The following is a 21,787-nucleotide window of genomic DNA, read 5'->3' as shown; positions in this document are numbered from 1 at the left end:
TTCAGCACGAGTCGTACCGAGGTTTGCTGAGTTGGATAAATACGATTGTTGCAAAACCAAGTTTTGCAACGAGTTCCATACAACATTTTTTGCAATTATGAAAATCACCCTTTAAATGGAATTATAAGTCAATTGTCTATGTGTTAAGTCGGTGAATTAAAATCAAAACAATAGGGGAGTTTGGGGTAATATGGTAATATGTACAGGTTTCCATAGGGCCGGTTGGCACTGCCTTAACGGTGCACATCAACCGAAGCTTTTGTACCCAGATTTTTGTTACAGACATTTTAAAATCTTCAAAACTACGGGAACTATCGATATATTTTCGTATTCATCCCCAAAGCAACTATTTACATAACGATTTACTACAAAATTTGTAAATTTTTATTATCAAATTATTTTAGGATTGGGTCCGTAAGTTCAACAATTTTAGAATAAGAAGACAACAACTTCCTTGGTTGCTGTGCACCTTTAAGTTCTAATTTTTCGTAAAATCGCGATAACTCGTGATGTTTATAAGCAAACCTCTTATGTTTATATATCAAAATTTTTGTAATTGTCTGCTCTACAACTTTGTAGAACATTGTTACACTCTAAAAAAATAACCCTGCAAAGTTAGAAAAAAAAACGAAATTTTAAAATGAAAAATTTTGTTCTGTATGAAAAAATGACCCTTCTGGGTCAATGTAGATTCGAAAAGTACATTAAATTTCCCATAAAATGACATGTTCAAAAAAAATTTACAGTCATGTAACGGAAAATGGGAGAATTTTTAAAACTTTTTTAGTGTTTTTTTCGATGAAAAATACGTTTTCCGGAATTCTGAGTACGCCATCAAATCGGGCGTCTAATTTTACATAAAAGTCCCTATGACACTAAATTTCTATCCCATCACCGTTTCAGGCTGCAAATTTTTGAAAAACACATTTTTTTCGCATGTTCAAAAATGGAAGGGGTCGTACCGCCCCTCCATCACGAGATATCAAAAAACGGTTTCGTGATCAGGGACAAAAGTTACCCCTTAGGACAAAGTTTCACGCAAATCGAAGAGGGGTCGGGCAACTTTTCCCGATTTCGTGTGAGTTGGTAGAGAATTACCCAATTACAAAACTAGGTTGATGGATATAAAACATGCTCAAAAAATCAAATGTTAAACTTCTTCTTCAACATGTGTCCAAATTACCACAAAAAAGTTGTCCATATTACCTCACAAGGCATGTCCAAAATAACCCATAGGGGTGTTCATATTACCTTCACGCAAAGATGTGTTTGTATTTGCGATAAAAATGGGCTTTTCATCAACATTTATCGAAATAAATGACATTTTTCCATAAAATATGGTCTCTATTATCCTATGGTGTCATCCACGTTCCTTTAAAATATCCATACAGCCCGTGGCAGAGCAATTTCCTTAGGGTGTCCAAATTACCCCACACTCCCCTATTGAAAAATATAACTTCTTTTCGACACAAGGGTTGAATAGTTTAACTTTTCAGCACCCAATTCAAAAAGTAGAACTTTTCAGCACCTGTATCGAAAAGTATTACTTTGCTATTCATTTATTTTTAGCAGAGACAATTAGGCTCTTTCGTCATGCGAGAATGACAGGAAAAGTAATTAGTTTCACAACGGAATTGCAAAAAAAAATGAGTTTTTTTACCCCTTTAGGTAGTACGTAGCATTTTTTTTAATGAAATAGCTTAGCAGTGTTTGATGCTAAACTATTCCATGTATTGTATTCGGGGTTCCCAGCTAGGAAAAAAATCTTTGAAAAACAATTGCTCTAGGTCCCCGACCAAATATTTCGATGGACTCCACAAAATGTCGAGAAAAGGGCCTTTTTTAATCACCGTGGAAAATTGTACACAAGGTAGATAAGAATGGGATTATTCTGCAACGCATGTCCTCGGAGATTCCACCTGCAGGTTGTGAGTCAGAAAAGCCATCGTGAAACTACCTACTTTATCTGTCATTCGTGAACGATGATACAGCCCACTTTTCTGTACCAAAAATAACAGAATCGAAAAGTTCTACTTTTCTACAGCACTGAAATGGATGCTGAAAAAGTTATACTTTTCAGCACTTGGTTGGAAAAGTTATACTTTTCAACATTTTTTTATTTGGACGATTCATTGACTTAATTCATGGACATTTGAGCAATTCTCTACCAAAAACGGAAATTGATTTTATTTGTATTTGTGAATTTGGCTCATACTTTGTGGGGGCCTTCCCTATGACCAAAGAAATTATTTTGTTTCATCGGTTCACCCATACAAGTCTCCATACAACTATGGCTGCTTTCCATACAAAAGAGGTACGTAATATTATTTATTTATTTTTTTTCAAATCTCGAAAATCAAAAAAGCATTTTTTTTGAGAAAATGAGTTATTGTAAACAAAAAGTTAAACGAAAATTGGCATTTTTTTTAGGTACTTTTCTCAATAGTCCTCAACATAAGAATTAAGAAAATTCACTCAAAAGTTACAGCTGTTTGAATATTTACGTACCATTTTTGTATGGACAGCAGCAAAAAAATGGATGGAGACTTTTATGGGTGAATCAATGACACCAAATAGCTTCTTTGGTCATAGGGAAGAATCCCCACAAAGATTTAGCCAAATTAAAAATTAAAAAAAAAAATGGTCAAAATTGACCGATTTCATAGAGAATTGCTCATCTGTCCTATATTTGTGTTCAAATGATTTTTTTTCTCGGAATTGCAAAAAACGTTTAATGGAACTCGTTGCAAAACTTCATTTCATCACTCGTCGTATTCATCCAACTCGTTGAACTTCGTTGATTAAATGTACGACTCGTGCTGAAATAGTAGTTTATGCAACAAGTTGCAAAAAGAGGATTTTTTCAGCACGAGTCGTACATTTATCCAACGAGGTTCATCGAGTTGGATAAATACGAAAAGTGCTGAAAAAATCAAGTTTTGCAACGAGTTCCATACACAATTTTTTGCAATTCCGAAAAACACCCATTGAGTGAAATTTTAAGTCAAATTTTCTTGTATTTTGTCAATAAATCGTTTAAATCAAAAAATGTTGAAAAGTGTTACTTTCCGAAACAAGTGCTGAAAAGTTCAACTTTTCAGCACCCATTTCAGTGCTGAAAAGAAGAAATTTTCAGCATTTATTTTGAAAAGTGTTGCTATTCGATTCTGTTATTTTTGGTACAGAAAAGTAGGCTATTTCGTTGTTCAAGAATGACAGGAAAAGTAAGTAGTTTCAGGATGGAATTGCAAAAAAAATCTTTTTTACAGCTTGTTGCATAAACTACTATTCAAAATTATGTTCTTTAATACACCCCTTGAACATATTGTCAGAAATCGACTCTTAATCAAATACTGAGAAAATTTTCGGGCGAGTGTAGACAAAACAATGTCACTTGAATATCTCAAAATTGGCTGGATGAGTTTGGACCGACTTTGATGGTTCAGTCTATTTGAGTTCCCATAAGTGATACATAGAAATACATAGCTAAACAAAAATTACATGTTTTTCTAACAAGAATGTTCCGTCCTGGTTTTGGCACAATTACCATACCAAAAAAATTATCTGATCAGACACCATTCTCAAGGACTGCCTTACTTTCCATGGCAGTGGTGTTTTTCTCATCACTATAACCAAAACAGTCAACTATTTCTCTGCTATGTTGAAAATTTTCACTTTGCTGGCGGCGACGTTTTCTGATGAGCGCCGGTCGGTTATTTTGTACGAGCCCCATAATTTCATTACAAATATTAGCTCAGTTTTATACTCTCTTTCTCGAAAACTGCCACAAACGCACACACATTTATGATACTTACTTTTGTGCATTTAAATCATCCCGCATTTCCATCCCCAGCTTTCCCCAACATTCACCTGCCCATCGAAACAAAAAACTTTTCCTTCCAAGAAAAGCTCCCGCAACGCAACCCGTTCCTCTTCGCGGCACTCACTTTCTCTCACGTGTCTCAAGAGAGCGAACCGCACACTCTCTCCCTCTCTCTCGTTCTATTGTTTCCGCAACTCCAAAGAGAAAGAGCCCCCGACGGCGGTGCGCGAGCTTTCGCGTGACTTTCGCCTGCTTCGGCTTTTCGCATCGTTTTGCGCCAAAGGAAATTGATTTTAGTTGGCCGTGTAACCCGTGAACCGCTGCCAGCGGTTAGGACCGCACTGTCAGTGGCAGGGACCTTCCCAGGACATCCGGTAGAAGCGGAGTTCTCCATTCTCTCTTTCTTTTCGCTCTCGCGGCGAGAATGTTGAAGAACCGGAACTGGAGTCAAATTGCAGGTTAGAATTTCGACTCCCGGTTTGCTCCTATTTTCGTCACACCAGTTGATTAGCCGGGGTTGGTTGAAAAGGGAGGGCAGGAGAGGTGTCACACTAAGTGATGGTGGTAGTGGTCAGTTAATGACGTTACTTGTGACCACGTTTAGGCACCGTGTGTCTCCGCTGGAAGGGGGTCTCGTTGTAGTTGTAGTGTGTATTTTTCGCAGCAGTCAGTAAAATTTAAGGCTGTCGTTACCATTTCACTGGTGGGCCTATTTTCTGCTTATTGCTGTGTTATTGTGAGTGTGTTTGTGTGTGGGCACTCTGTTGATTCAGCGAAAATCTGAAATCAATAAAATTCATTTATGTTGGCTGGTCGTGCGGCTTGTTGAAACGAGGGGGTGAGGATGAGAAAAGGGTTGGGGGACGGTTTTATGCTGGCGAGAGTTATTTTAGTTGTTTTTACTGATGGCGTGGAGTGTGAATGCTGGCGATGATAGACTGGCAATGGTAATAAATCGATGGGTTGACTTGGTTCATGGTTTTGTACTTTTTTGAAATAAAAAGTGATGATATGTTTATATCAGGGATTTGACACGCATGCAGTTTCCTGAAGTCCCCACCAGAGGCGCTGTCAATATTGTTTACGTATGGTTTTTGAAAAGGTCGTATGAAACAAATACAATTTTTTTTCTCAAATTATGTTTTTTGTTAGTTTCTACCTCGGTTTTAACTTTTTTTTGCATATATATGCGAGATAGTTACAAGTATTACGTTATTTTTTACATTTAACATTTATTAGATCAATAAAACAAAGTTCTACTTGGCCATGCAAGAAAAAACTACACAACACACTGAACTGAACTAAAAACTGAATAGCTTCAGTTTCCTTGAAACAAAATAAAATTTGTTTGATATTTTCGTTGTGTTAAAATCCTGTCCGTTGTGTTAAAATGAATTACGCTTTCAGAATACTAACTAAATTTCTGTCGAAAATGCTTTAAACTAGCTGTAACTGAACACCAAAGTGCTGATAAGCCAACATTAGGTTCTCGATGGAATTATATGCTATTCCCCTAGTTCAAATTTGAGAAAAAACATAAATCTTTCTAAAGACAAAAACCGGAAAAAGTTTTTATTTATGTAATTTATGTCCGATGCGCATACGACCTTTTCAAATGCCACGCGCTAAAAACTTGGTTCGATCTTGGTTCGATTTTGACTTCACTCGCTTTGTATGTGGATGACAGTCGTGTCGTAACCGTTTATATAGGACAAGTCCAGTAAAAGTTAATGAGTTGAAATATTGTTTTGCTGAAATCAATTGGAGCGGAATTATCTTCGTGTTGGCAGTAAATATTAGTTATGCATAAGGGTACCAACTCTCTACTACACTGCTGAGGAATTTTTTGGTTAAGTTTTGAAATTTCGGTATTAAAGAAGGATAAACTGTGAGGAACTCACTCTAGACTTTTCAAATTTTTTTTTCAAAATGTCCTATGAGCTATTGTGTTTTATATGTTTATAGGACCATTTGAAAAAAACTTTAGAAATCTTCTTGCGTATTCACACATCCGTGGAACTCTGAACAAATTTCTGCTCAAAAAGTTTGACGAGAAATCAGTTTATTAGTGTTCTACGATAAATTTGTCCTGGATGATTTCTCAGCACACTACGATCTCATAAAAGAAAATGTATACCAGTTAGACTGACATTCGTGGCAACGAATCAAAACAAACAAGCTCATCACGTTTTGCACCTTTTTATCAACTAAAAATTGAGTGAAAATGTGTTTCCGTTAAACTGGCCATCACACGCAATGTTAAGCGTTTTGCGTTTTGCGTCTTCCATAAACAACCATCTTAACATTCCAACGCCCAAGGCTCCAAAAAAGTTGGAACGGTAATTTCAACTCGCTGGTTCTCGGGCATAACTCAACCAATCAAGATGATTCTTTTTTCCAGTGATTTGTTAGAATGTCTAGATGATCCTAGAACTTTGCAGAACTCAAATTGATCAAATCTGTAATCTTTGAGATCAAAAACATCGTTCCAACTTTTTTTTTCGCGTGTAAAAAAAAATCGCCGAAAATTCCACGGTGGCAGTCGTTTTGAAAAAAGGTGGAACGATGTTTTCGGTCGCAGAAATTACAGATTTGTTCAAATCAAGTTCTGCAAAATTTTAGGATCATCTAGACATTCTTACAAATCACTGGAAACAAGAATCGTCCCGATTGGTTGAGTTATGCCCGAGAACCGGCGTTTTGAAGTTACCGTTCCAACTTTTTTGGGAGGCTTGGGCGTCCGTGTAAGTTGGACGTGCGTTGGGCGTTCCAGTGTTAACAAGAGTACAGATTGATAGTTAAAAAAACTTGGCCTGGTGACATCAACTAAGACTACAGAAGTGATCACTTGGAGGCACATTTAAAATTGCTTCATTGAACCACTTGTTTTCAAATAACTACCGTACCTTTCAAGCGTAATGTTTATTTCAGCTCAACTTATGTATTCTTTGTACAAGATTCATAAAAATAATGCTCGTAACAAATCCAACTATCCCCAACCACCGGAAAATAATCCATTCAGATGGCACTTCTCTGGTTCTCGATCAAGTGATGTTCACACTAAACATTTTTCATCAGATTTTCTTTATGGAAATCCGTTTCTTATAGGACGTAATGGAACGTGAACGAAAAAGGTTCCTGAAGATGGACGGAAATTTGTAAACATTAGAAAATTGTTTTTTTGCATGGCCAGCTACGATGTTGTTTTCTTTTATGTGTATAACAGTTTATGCCAGTTTCTATCAGTCAAGGGGTTCTAAAGTTGTGTTTCGAGTTATTTGCTCAGGCTGGAGAAAAAATCGTGCTGTTGATCAACCCCTCGGTTAAATCTATTATAAAATCTGTTATAAAAGTTGGAGCTCTCCACCGCTAGAGGCAGCACTGTATAAATCCCTCTTTTTGAATCTCAAGTCGTCGCCATCGTGCTAACTTGTCGTACGTGCATTTTGGGCCAAATTGAGTTAAGAACGCCATTTTGTGCAGCTCACAATGCCTCACCTTTTGACCTTCACAGATCCCCAAAATTCGATTTCAATCCTGAGATATTCAACAAAAACCGAAAAACTCCGTGCATTTTGTCACTTTACATATGAAAGTAGTTTCAATCTTGTCGTGCTATCTTGTCACTCCATGAAAATTGATGTAAGTGCGACAAAAGGCCAAAGAGATTTCAGGCCAGGAAAGTCAGGATGCGTTTGTCGCACGTACAAGCTAGACTACCGTAAACATTTGTAATTATAACTCGGGACTCCAGCAACCAACTTCAACCAAACTTTGGGACAATGCACAGAATGGTGAGCCTAACAAAACGTGTTTGTTATTGTTTACATTGCGTGCTATTGTTTTTAAATATTCAAGGTCAAACATTAAAACGCGTTTTTCTCGGAACGCTGAAATGGCGGGTGCGACAAGATAGCACGACGACGTCGAAGTTCTACCGATGTGGTATTCAGGAAGCAAATACATATTATTTTACAAAAACTAATCAATTTCATTGAAAACAAAACAAGCACTCAATTGCGTTATTATTTAAAAATATCTTTAAACTATTTTGTGCTATTTTTCAAATTTTGCTTTTGGAAAAACGCTGTTTCAGAAATCTTAAAAAAAATCGTGCACGGCGGGGAATAGTCCCAGAAAAAATCCTATTAATAATTTGAAGGTTTTGATGCGCTCTTTCGATTGAATTTTGGCCCGAAATTCGGAACTCAAAGCCTGATTTTTTAGCGCTCTTTTGCCTTCCTCACTGAGGTAAGGCTATAATCCTGCTCTAAAATTGAACTTTTTATTTGAAGCTCGAAACCCCACCTTGTTGACAATATCAATATCGACATATTCTTTTAGTTAATCATAGACTAACATCAAAGACTGAGTACCCTTTATTTTTTTTCTAATAATGTCAATCCAATAAGTTTCTCTAAATTAAATATATCTTGCGACCCATAATGTACTTCTGAAATTAAAAAAAAAATTGCATTCGAGTTTTTGCCTGAAAAGATTCGAAAATTTAGGTCAAATTCTCACTAAGTGGTATCATTATGTTTCTTAAAAAATAATTACACCAATATTTTTTGGAGTTTCATAATTTTGTAAAAAAGGCTCTATTTCACCTCTGGTTATTTTAAATTGGGTTTTTCTATGTAATGTCTACCAAAAACAACAATTAACCTAGGGACCATCCATAAACCACGTGGACACTTAAGGGGGAGGGGGGTATGGCGATTGTCCACGCTCCATGCAAAAAAGATTTTTTTTGTATGGACAATTGTCCACGAAGGGGGGGTTTAGAATCACAAAAAAGTGTCCACGTGGTTTATGGATGGTCCCACTATATATTTTTTTTACATATTTCCTTAATTATGAGATTTACATTGATTTCATAAGAACAGTTCTCTTAGGAACTTATCCTGCAATTTATGATAAATAATTAAAAAAAAACTGGTTTTTGCCTTTCTCTTCTTCCTTTTTAAAATTCCAAATTAGTAAGTTTTTTTTCTTAAGTAAGGTTGGTACAAGTGTTGTTTAAAGTTTTTATCTCTCTCCCTTCATTGTTCATTGTTCCGAAATAGTAGGGAGGCAAAAAAATATTTTTTTTTCAGAAAACTTCTATGGAAATTCATATGCTGAAATCAATTTGAAATGCGTTCCTCTGCGTTTAGAATCATTGATTTAAAATGTCTTAATTTTTTTTTGAAAATGTTCTATGTTTAGTACCGCAAAAAGTATTTTTTGCCAACATTTTTGTTTTCGTCAAATCTTACATTTTTTGAAAACTAATGATTGCAAAACAACTGAACTTGTTTAAAAAGCATTTTAAACACCTTTTTGTTGCAAATGTTGAAACTTTGACTTGTTATTTATATTTTTTTTAAGTTTTTTTTATTTTTGAAAATAGTGACCGATCATTCTAGAATTTGTTTTTGCATGCTTATTTCCATTTCTTTTGTGTCGCTGTTTGTGTGCTTGGGTGAGTGGTTATTATAATCAAATAATGGCATCATTAGTGCGCTGGCCACGAGGACGCGCTGTCTTGTTTTTGCTTATGCTTATAGTGACCGATCATTCTAGAATTATTTTTTTTATGTTCAGAAAATTTGCAATAAAGTTGTCTAAGAGACATTGAAAACTGGACCTCTGGTTGCTGAGAAACAGCAGCTAAAAAAAAAGAAATAGGAAAATTGCAGTTTTCTAAGTCTCACCAAACAACCCACCATTTTTCAATGACGATATCTCAGCAACTAATTGTCCGATTTACAATTTAAAAACATGAAACATTCGTGAAAGTTATCGATCTTTTCGAAAAAAATATTTTGAATTTTTTTGAATCAAGACTCACATTCTAAAAGGGCGTAATATTGAAGGTTTGGCCTTTTTAAAATGTTAGTTTTGATTCAAAATTTTTGATAATATTTTTTTTAGAAAATTTCACGAATGTTTCATGTTTAAACATTGAAAATCGGACCATTTGTTGCTGAGATATCGACGTTAGAAAATGGTGGGTTGTTTGAGTGAGATTTAGAAAATCCCTTTATAATTTTTTTTAAGTACTTTTCGATTACAAATTCAATTTTACTAAAAAAAAATAGTTTTTTTTTCAAAGGAATTTCAATTTTTCCAGGAATCCAGGAACCAGGATTTTTTGACCATAAACATTTAAAAAAATCTCGTTAATCAATAAAAACGTATTTTGGGAAATTGAGTTTGTGTGAAAAAAGTTAATTAAAAAATCAGTATGCGCCTATTTTTTTTTCTTAATGGAGCAGTTCTCTACGGAATCGGTCTTTTTTTCTTTAATTTTAATTTTTGTATTTTTTAATCCGGCTGAAACTTTTTTGGTGCCTTCGGTATGCCCAAAGAAGCCAATTTGCATCATTAGTTTGTCCATATAATGTTCCATACAAATTTGGCAGCTGTTCATACAAAAATGATATGTGAAAATTCAAAAATCTGTATCTTTTGAAGGAATTTTTTGATCGAGTTGGTGTCTTCGGCAAAGTTGTAGGTATGGATATGGACTATACTGAAAAAAAATGATACACGGTAAAAAAAAATTTGGTGATTTTTTATTTAACTTTTTGTCACTAAAACTTGATTTGCAAAAAACACTATTTTTATTTTTTTATTTTTGATATGTTTTAGAGGACATAAAATGCCAACTTTTCAGAAATTTCAGAATGGGCAAAATCTTTGACCGAGTTATGATTTTGAATCAATACTGATTTTTCACAAAATCGAAATATCGGTCGCAAAATTTTCAACTTCATTTTCGATGTAAAATCGAATTTGCAATCAAAAGTACTTCAGTGAATTTTGATAAGGTGCACCGTTTTCAAGTTATAGCCATTTTAGGTAACTTTTTGAAAATAGTCGCAGTTTTCATTTTTAAAATTAGTGCCCATGTTTGCCCACCTTTGAAAAAATATTTTTGAAAAGCTGAGAAATTCTCTATATTTTGCTTTATTGAACTTTGTTGATGCGACCCATAGTTGCTGAGATATTGCTATGCAAAGGCTAAAAAACAGGAAAATTGATGTTTTCTAATTCTCACTCAAACAACCCACCATTTTCTAATGTCGATATCTCAGCAACTATAGGTCCGATTAACAATGTTAAAACATGAAACTGTCGTGAAAATTTCCGATCTTTTCGAAAAAAATATTTTCAAAAATTTAAAATCAAGACAATCATTTTAAACGGGCCAAACATTCAATATTACGCCCATTTGAAATGTTAGTCTTGATTTTAAATTTTTGAAAATATTTTTTTCGAAAAGATTGGAAAATTTCACGAATGTTTCATGTTTTAACATTGTAAATCGGACCTATAGTTGCTGAGATATCGACATTAGAAAATGTAGGGTTGTTTGGGTGAGACCTAGAAAACATCAATTTTCCTGTTTTTTAGCCGTTGCATAGCAATATCTCAGCAACTATGGGTCGCATCAACAAAGTTCAATAAAGCAAAATATAGAGAATTTTCTCAGCTTTTCAAAAATATTTTTTTCAAAGGTGGGCAAACATGGGCACTAATTTTAAAAAATGAAAAACTGCGACTATTTTCAAAAAAGTTACCTAAAAATGGCTATAACTTGAAAACGGTGCACCTTATCAAAAATTCACTGAAGTACTTTTTGATTGCAAATTCGATTTTACATCGAAAAATGAAGTTGAAAAATTTTTGCGACCGATATTTCGATTTTGTGAAAAAATCAGTATTGATTCAAAAAATCATAACTCGGTCAAAGATTTTTTGCCCATTCTGGAAATTTCTGAAAAGTTGGCATTTTATGTCCTCTAAAACATATCAAAAAATAAAAAAAAATAAAAATAGTGTTTTTTTGCAAATCAAGTTTTAGTGACAAAAAGTTAAATAAAAAATCACCAAATTTTTTTACCGTGTATCATTTTTTCAGTATAGTCCATATCCATACCTACAACTTTGCCGAAGACACCAACTCGATCAAAAATTCCTTCAAAAGATACAGATTTTTGAATTTTCACATATCATTTTTGTATGAACAGCTGCCAAATTTGTATGGAACATTATATGGACAAACTAATGATGCAAATTGGCTTCTTTGGGCATACCGAAGGCACCAAAAAAGTTTCAGCCGGATTAAAAAATACAAAAAAAATCGAATGACCGAAAACTCAGAGAATTGCTCAATGGTCCTCAACAATATCCACAACATTGCCGAAGACACTAAATTGACCAGAAAATTCATTCAAAAGATACAGCTGTTTGAATATTTAGTACCATTTTTGTATGGACTACTGCCAAAATTGTATGTAGTCTTGAACCAATGACACAAAATAGCTTCTTTGGTCATAGGGAATTAAAAAAATACAAAATATAAAATGGTCGAAATCGCCCGATTTCGTAGAGAATTGCTCACTTACAGATCAAAATATAGCTTTGTTTGCAAGAACGAAAGTCTTTGGACCAAGGGGCTCACAGCTGAAAATATTCCACTATGGTTTCTAGGATTTTTTACACATGCAAAAATTGTGAATATCTATTAACAGAATTCTGTGATATGGTTATTTGAGAAAACATTATTGGAAATCGAAACAATAATCGAAAACACCATGCGTCTCCAGCAAAATGTACTGGGCACTCAATTTCAATGGAGAAGCAAGGTTATTTTACCTTCTTATTGGCGATGCTGTTTCTTGGCTGTTCCTTACGTTTCGACGTGGTTTGGAACCAACTTTAGGGGATTGTGGTGATTTTATTTGAAAAAAAAAATGGGCTTTTACATTTTTAGAGTTTTTTTTCAAAGGGGCTATACACATAGAAAATCCTGCTTATAGGACCATCAAAAAAATCTGGAGTAATCTTTTTTTCTTCTTAATCTATAATTTAATAAAAAATTGAAACATAGATTCTCCGACCATTTCAAAATAGAGACCTTACTAAAACGTGTTCTTCTTCTTTCTCTTTCTCTCGTTTCCCCAAAACAGGCTTAACTAGCACATAAATCACAGTGTGTACTCTCTTTTCCCGAAATCAATTGTGTATAAGGCGGCACACGTACACATACACCACGATGCCGGATCACTTGGGCTGCGACACGATCCATCGTCCTCGTTGGCCGCAGCAGCACCTGGCCAAAGTCGGCATGTTCGACGTACAACAATAGCAATAGTGTGTGTGTGTGCGCGCGCGAGTGTGTGTTTGTGTGAATATCAAAAGCGTGACAACGATGATTAATTATGCAACGCGTCGTAGCAGCAGCAACGGCAGCAGCAGAATCGATGTAACCGGTATTGGTCATGGCTTCGCCGACTGACATGACCTAGTTCTTCGACATTCCGGACACATTCCGGAAACTGAATCAACGAAGAAGAAGCGGGAAGCTTTTGTGTCGGTCCGGGCTGTAAATAACTCAAAGGAAAAAAAAGGAAATTTTCCCTGGAAAAGAAGATTTATGAAGTTAAGGAGCAGGTCAATCACGGCGGATGCGTTCGCCAGCTGTACATAGGCAACGACACTCACGTCAGTTTTCTTCGAGATCCTTACCCCGTCACTAGTTTAGCGCGCTCCGAGTTGTTCTGTAGAAGTGTTGCGCGACAATGTTATACCCGCGTTGATCAGTAGCAGTGCAAATACATATTGTTAGCTAGTACTTGTTCAAAAGTATAAAATAATACGAAAATATCAGTTTTTCCAATGCAAAGTTAATCAAATACACGTCGTTACAAATAAAAAATTAATATAAAATAGTGCATAATAATTAAAAAAAGTGTTGCATTTAAACAAAACGTAAGCCAAAGTAGTGAACAAAAAGAAGCAAAGTCATAATCGCAATAATCATTCGTTTGTAAAAGGATCCAGCTAGAGTTACTTCGTCGTCGTTCTTCAAATCGAGCCTGGAACGCAAAAGTTAGTTCAAGTTTAGTCGCCGCATATAAAGAATAAACTAAAAAAAGCTTCAAACTAGTGCAACGATAAAGTGAGTGAACCAACACACAGCAGAGAGAAAAAAAAGTTACTCCCTTGCAAGTGTGTCTGTATGTGTAAGTGAGCGTGTGCTCGGCAGTAGTACTAATAGCAGAGTAGTGTGCAGCCAAAGTGGCAGCTTTCATGCAAAGGCAGCATTCCGTGGCAGGTCCAAACTACCGCATAATGGTTTTGGACCGAGGTACTTGTACAGAGCTACCTTAAATCGAGAGAAAACACCCTCTTCTCCCTTTTCGCTTACTAATTGAGAGCGAGAGAGAGAGCAAACAAGTATAGTGGAAACAATAATAATCATAGCCATTAAGTAAAATAAATAAATACTAACCGTTTCACCCCACGCTCTCTCCCCTGTTCAAAACTCTCTCAACCCATCATCATCATGTTACAAAAAGTAACAACCGTACCCTTTTGTGAGTAAAAAATAAATCAAAAACAAAGCATAAGCAAAAGTGAAACTTCCAAACACGAAAACGAAAAAAATAAAATCTGCAAATTACGAAAAAGTTTTCGGGAAATGACCGAAACCAGCGTGCGCTAAAACATAAAAACGAAACAAAGGAAAGTTTCCCCTGAGCAAATAGTGGAGAAAAAACGAAACTTTGTCCAGCTCGTCACATTTGGCAAACATAGAAAAAAAATATTTAAAAAAAAGTGAGCGAAAAAAAGCAAAAATAAATATTAATCTATCCAAGCAGTGACACACAAGCAGCACAGGACAAGTGAAAAAAACGTGTAAAAAGTTTTGCTTCGAGCACAGAAGGAAAGTTTTCGCAAAAAAATGGAAATAATGAAAACGATGCTGTTGAATAGATTGTTGTGTGACGTTGTGGTAATGTTGGTGCAGGCGACAACGGTGTAGCCTCCCTCCTGTCACAGGGGGAAAACTATCAGAATCGCCGTTGTTGTTGCTGTTGTGAGGGGAGAATAAAGAAAATCAGTTCAGTGACTGTTGGTTTGTTTCAACCAAGGAAATTATATATATGTGTGCCAGGATCTATAAAAAGCCGGAACAATGACCGATGCAACGACGCCCAATGACGGATCAGGTGGGTGGTGTTATTTTGAAAATTGATCTTTATTTTGTTATAAGATAAACTTGTTTTAATTTAATTAGTTTGAATTTAGATTGATTTTCTGTGCTGGAATAATATGAGTTCTGTTTATTTTTTATTGTTGTTTTATTTTTTTTTGTATTTTGTCATGTTTTAAAATTTTATTAAAATATTTACTGTTTTTTTTAAACAAAATAGGTTTAGGAATATTTTTAAGTTTTGTTTTTTGATATTAAATTCCAACCTTATTATTTTACAATACAAGCCGGTGTGCTTTCTTGTACTATCTAGATAGGAATCTAGAAGGAATCACATGGGCATCGAATAGTAATACACCCCAAGTTAAAGAACGAGAGGATAGCCCTCACGAAAAGAAACTTGAGGAAAGTGCTATTTTGCGAAAGTATAGTCCTCTCGCGTGTTCATTCGTTCATTGGAACAGTTCATCCTATTGAGTGGCTTATATGGACAAATGACCGCCACTTAATCACCGAACCATGGTGGTCCATACGGCAAAGGCACGGTTCAATATGCCGAAGGTCTTGGGTTCGAGTCTCGGTACCGGTATTTTTTTTGACAGATGAACTTTTTAGGAAGATGAACCCATGAGTAAAGTACTCTCGGTAAATTTGGGATTTGGGTGTATACACCCAGAACTGGACATCGGCATACGAGAGGATAAAGAGCACGGTTCGGTAGTAAAATGGTACATTTGTCCATATAACCACTCAATAGGATGAACTATTTCAATGAACGAATGAACACGCGAGAGGTCTTTACTCTCGCAAAATAACACTTTCCTCACGTTTCTTTTCGGGAGGACTATCCCCTCGGTCTTTAATTTTGGATGTAGAATCCCCAAGTAACATTTTAGGCTTTATCAAAGCTGTCACAACCGCTATAAAACCTATCAGCCAAAACCAACATTAAAACCCCTTAGTCGTAACAAACTCCCCAGAACCTTGATAAACCCCACTTAAAACCCAAAAGGACCTCCGCAAAAGGTTGTTACGACCTATTTATAAAACCTACATAGGAGTTCAAGGCTTTACAACTGAATCCTAACAACATCCTCAAAACCTTGATAAAACATTTGTTAAAACCTAGTCAGGAGTTATGGAAAAATGACATTTCATACGTTTTCAAACGTCTTATGCCAAATAGGTTTTATTTTGGCAAAAATAAGTCTTCGTCTTGCCAAATGAAATTATGGAGATGGTTGTCAAAAATGGCGATGATAAATAATAGATATTAGAGGTAATCCAAATAATTTGAAAGCTTATTTCTCGCAATTGATGGCTCAAATTCAGCTGCTGTTGAAATTTTATTAATAAATGTAGGGGAGATAGAGCCAAAAAATTCAACTCGCTTTATCAAAAATCTATATTTTGTAATCATAGTGTTTAATGCTAAAAAATATTTTATTGCAATTCTTTGAAAAAAATGTTCAAAATATTTTTTTGCAATTCCGTCGTGAAACTACTTACTTTTCCTGTCATTCTTGAACGACGAAATAGCCTACTTTTCTGTACCAAAAATAACAGAATCGAATAGCAACACTTTTTAAAATAAATGCTGAAAAGTTCTACTTTTCAGCACTGAAATCGGTGCTGAAAAGTTGAACTTTTCAGCACTTGTTTCGAAAAGTAATACTTTTCAACATTTTTTTGATTTAAACGATTTATTGACAAAATACATGAAAATTTGACTTAAAATTTCACTCAATGGGTGTTTTTCGGAATTGCAAAAAATGTTGTATGGAACTCGTTGCAAAATTGATTTTTTCAGCACTCGTCGTATTTATCCAACTCGGTGAACCTCGTTGGATAAATGTACGACTCGTGCTGAAAAAATTCTCTTTTTGCAACTTGTTGCATAAACTACTATTAAACATCTATCGCTATATTAATCATACCAGAAATTCAGCATAAATGTGTGCTTTCATCAATTTTAAATCAAATTTTTCAGTTTTCGATTTTTTCAATCAAGACGGCGGTCAATTATATTCAATCAGAGCACGCGTTTAGCGCCATATTTATGCACTGCTATTTGGCCGCGATAAATGCTCTTTTAGGAGCTTATGGTTTAAAGTGAGCTTTTTACATGCCTAATGGCACTTGACAGCTACAACACCTTAGGTTTTAACAAAGCATGCAATAAAACCGTTTGGCATGGCATTGCCATCTGGTTTTCAAGCCTCTATTAAAACTTTCATAAAACCTTATTTCCATCCGGTTTTATGTCCGGGCATAAAACCTTGTTAGACTCTATTATTTAGCTCTTGCTTGTTGGTTGCGATGAATGCCCAAATAAAACTATTAAGCAATCAAGATGCTACAATAAAACCTCAATAAAACTTGGTGGTGGCTAGTTGGTTTAAAAATGTTACTTGGATCAAAACGGCATTTCAATAATTTACTTGCAATCTGCAATATTCCAAGGCGTCAGAACTTCTTGACTTTTTTTCGACTTGTGAGTAAATACTAACCTTGTGCAACTCAAATAAAACTTCAGACAAGAGATTTTTTAGATTCAATCGTTTAATCCATTTTTAAACTTGAGTGTGTTATTCAGTTTTTCATAACTAAGTTATGAAATATTTCGGGAGAAAATTTGTTTGATTAATTTTGTGAGTTGGGCAAAACTGTAAAGTTGATAAGGGACTTAAGCCACATGGACACTTTTTTTAGGAAATCAAATTTTATTAAAAATTTTTGTTATGCCCCCCCCCATTTATGTTGGCCCGAAAAATCAGGGTGCAAATTTTTTTCAGCTGAAATTGATTTAAAATGCATTCCCCTGCGTTTAAAATCATTTTTTGCATGTTTGGGTTGATTTAAACATCTATTGAATTTTTGAAAATTTTCGATGTTTACTGTTTAGCACCGTAAAAAGTTTTTTTCGCTAATTTTTTTTGTTTTCTTCAAAATTTAACTTTTTTTGAAAACTAATGATTGCAAAACAATTGAACTAGTGTAAAATGTATTTTAAAACACTTTTTGCATTCAAATGTTTAGACTATGGCTTGTAATATCATTTTTTTTGCTCCCCCCCCCCCTCTATCCCGGCTAGAGCCGAGGGACAAAAACTTTGCGAAATATTTGCATCGGCCTTATTATTTATTGATAAATTTACAAAACACGAACATATTTAATTTTTTTTATATTTGATTATGATAAAAAGGGCTATAGATACCTTATCTTTGGCGCATGAATTTATGATGGTGCAAAATCTTTAAAATCATGATTATTTGGAAAATTAAATTTTGATACAAAATCAAATTTTCAAAATTTACGGTGTGGGTATCAAACGAAGCGTTATTTTTTTGTGTTATTTTTAAAAATTAATCAAATTTTCAAAAAAAAAAAAAATCAGAAATAAAATGGGTTTTAAACGAAGTAAAATTTGGTATGATTTTCACTTTATCAGAGTTTTCTTTGCTAGAAACTAAAACTTTCACAAAATACCGTATTTTTCGAAAGTACTCAAATTTTCTAAATTTGCAATATGGGATCAAACGAAGCGAAATTTTACATGCTTTTTCGCCTTTTCGTATTTTTTTATATAAAATACTAAAATTTTCTAAAATACCGTATTTTAAGAAAATATTCAAATATTCCTTTTTTTTTTCAAAATTTGAGTTTTTTTTCTCTAATACGTCTTTTTGTGATTTTTTTGGTAGTTTCCCAAAAAAACTTTAATAAGTTGAAAATGCATACAAAATTACACTTCGTTTGATATCCACATTGCTATTTTTGAAAGTTGGAATATTTTCGAAAAATACTGTATTTTGTGAGTTTTATCAGTAAAAATAATCGAATGAATTGAAAAAGTATAGAAAATTTCGATTCGATTGTACGCTTTGTAAGCGGATGATTCTGGGTTCGATTCCCATCTGCTGCAACCTACCATCGGATGAGGAAGTAAAATGTCGGTCCCGGCCTTGGTTGTTAGGCCGTTAAGTCATTCCAGGTGTAGGAGTCGTCTCCATGCCATAAGTACAAACAACACTCCGGTGGAATCGCTGGCGGCGGTTGGACTCACAATCCAAAGGTCGTCAGTTCAAACACTGGGGTGGAAGGTTCCTTGGAGTAGAAAGAGGTTTGGGTGCTCTCCCCATTCAAGCCTTCGGACTCCTAGGTTCGAGCAGAAGCTGGCAATAGAGACCACAAAAGACCCGGGGGTCGTTAATGTGGATGGTTTGTTTTTTTTTGTATATCCATAATGCAAATTATGAAAATTTGATTTCTTTCGAAAAAATAAGGAATTTGTTGAACAATTTTGAACATACATACTTTGAAACTAAATTTATTAAAAAAAAAATAAATTCTTAGTGAAAGCATTAACAATTACACATGATATGGTTGAATTAGGCCGATTTTAGATAGATTTTAAAAATTAGTTTTTTTTTCCATTATCACCGATAGAATTATAGGAATGGCGATAACGATAGATTATCATTATCGTCCCGACGGTAACGGCAACCGTTATCGTTATCGTTAGACGGTAATATTATCGACGATAATTTTATCAATAATTGATAATTATTAACATCCTTGGTAAGGTGCCATTTTCAAGTTAAAGACACACTCAGCCTTTCAACAAGAAAACAACATATTTTTGCAATACCGTCGTGAAACTAATTACTTTTCCAGTCATTTTTGAACGGCGAAATAGCCTTCTTTTCTGTACCAAAAATGAAAAAAATCGAATAGCAACACTTTTCAAAATAAATGCTGAAAAGTAACACTTTTCAACATTGTTTTGTTTTAAGCGATTAATTGACAAAATACATCAACCTTTGACTTATAACTTCTCTCAAAGGTTGTTTTTCGAGATTGCAAAAAACGGATCACTGTCAAGTTTGAGATTATTATGTAAATTTTTATGACAAACAACTTTGCCCAAGGCTCCAAGACGATCCGAGTTATTCCTGACGAGTTATGAACGATTTAAAGAAGACGTTTTTGTATGAAAAGATTGTTTTTACCAACTTCAACGGTAAAAAGCGACCCTTCCCCTTGACCTATTTTGCTCAAAATTTTCACAGTTATCTACTTATTTTTGCCAAAGGAATCAAATCAGGGGGTATCCCTGACGATGACTTTTTTAATTGTCACCCTACTCTCCATTGTATTTCATTCAACGCAATGTTGTTTGCTGTTTCATTGTCAAGCTACTTTTTGTAGAATTCTAAAGTCTGCACTAATTTCATCAAATATTAACGGCCAATCCTATTTTGCCAGCATAATCCCGCATTAATATAATAACCGTTGAAACGTGAGGCAATGATTCATCTCCCTCTCGGCACACATCCACACACACACACACACCCACACTTTCGTTATCCCAAGAACCTCGACGAAACATCTGTTGGCATTTCCAGGAAGAATTCCTTCTTTCCAAATACCTTCCCACATGTCGTCGTTGCAAGATACCGATAAGCACCGACCAGAGCCCGGGAGGCAGCTTCCGGTGGGCGGAAGTTAAACCCTGCACAACACCCCCTTAACGGCCTCCGGAAAGCTCGGATTTCAATACACTTAATCCGCTCGCTTGCTCGCTCTCTTGGAAAGCAACACAGATGATGGTGCTGGCAAAGATTCTCGTGCTTTTGGGCACTGTTGAAAAAAAAATGTTTTCCTGTAGCAAAGTTTCCTTTGATTTTTGATACCTCTTAAAAATCTTTTTTTTTTTAGTGCCAGTTCACTTTATCAGAACTACTTCCCCACGACTCATTTCCTTTACTTTCCCTTGCCAATTCATTACTAATTCATGTTATAAAATATGTCTTTTTCCGGGGTCTTTCAAAAGTAGAGGGTGACGATTCTCGAGATTTTCAATTTCCCGGGAATCGAGAGTTGAACTTGGCAATTTCCCGGGAATTCCCGGGACCCGGGAGTTTTTTTTACTACGCCAACAGTGTCAAAAATTTTAAATAAAAAGTAATAAATGTGTTTCTTTTAAATGAATTCAGTTACTGTTAATTCATACTAATTCTATGAAACGTTAATTTGAACAGCCTCATTGTTTTGAGGAACTCGAGGAACTATATCAAACTTTTCTGAATCTGCAAAAACTAAATCGTTTCTTGAGTTTTTTAAGACTCAAAATTGTAGTTTAAAATATTTACGAATCTTAATTCGCACTGAGTGATTTTTTCAAAAGGTTCACATACTTGTTATTGGATTTTTGTAAAAAAAAAAAACTTATATAGCTTATATCTGGAGTTTTTTTTAAAAAGGACCAATAAACCAAATTTCCAGTTTTTGCTTTTTGGGTGTTGAACCGCCTTGAGTCAGGGGTATTAAAAAAACACCCAAAAAGCAAAAACTGAAAATTTGGTTTATTGATCCTTTTCAAAAAAAAAAAACTCCAGATATATAATTTCCCACTATTTGGAATTTTGCATTATGATAAATAACGACTCAAAACAACAAATTAAATTGTTTTTTAAAATTTTTTAGTTCAACATTAAATATTCATTGAAAAAATATTTACAGTTATCAGGAAAACCCAAATGTTCACAAAAAACTAGATAAGACTAGATTAAGAGAAGATATGGAAATTGAACTTAACTTGAAAAAGCTTTTCCCTTTTACAAATAATTAGAAAAAATAATATTTGAAAACAAAACATTTGATTTCATACCTGGGGTGTAACTGCTAAATAATTTTTAAGGTAAATTTTTGGGTCCACCTTTTTTTGGTTTCTCTAAATTATAGGTAGTTATTGGAATTTTTGACAAGCTAAAATTTACACTTTCTGAATAAGAAGATTAGAGAAACATTAGTTTATTCGAACTTGAACATCGAACATTGGACATTCAATGTTCTAAACAATTTTTAATTTTTTAAGTGTTTTTTTTTCTGATCAGTTCACAAAATTTTGCTTCGATATTTATAGGTTAAAATTTCCCGGGAGTCTCGACCGAATTTCCCGGGAATCG

At 34.6% G+C, this 21,787-nt stretch overlaps 1 protein-coding gene across 1 annotated transcript in view; it reads left to right on the top strand.

Moving 5' to 3' along the window:
* LOC6036601 (sodium channel protein 60E) overlaps positions 1–21,787 on the top strand; it is a 396,931-nt gene that overhangs the window by 40,908 nt on the left and 334,236 nt on the right. Inside the window, 1 exon segment of the mRNA XM_038261893.1 lies at positions 12,787–14,832. Coding sequence (XP_038117821.1) covers positions 14,799–14,832 — 34 coding nt within the window. The 5' untranslated portion in view covers positions 12,787–14,798.

Source organism: Culex quinquefasciatus, chromosome 3 (genome assembly GCF_015732765.1).
Source record: "Culex quinquefasciatus strain JHB chromosome 3, VPISU_Cqui_1.0_pri_paternal, whole genome shotgun sequence".
Classification (NCBI taxonomy): Eukaryota; Metazoa; Arthropoda; class Insecta; order Diptera; family Culicidae; genus Culex; species Culex quinquefasciatus.
Note: the sequence above shows the minus strand (reverse complement) of the source record. Positions and strands in the feature narration are given on the sequence as shown.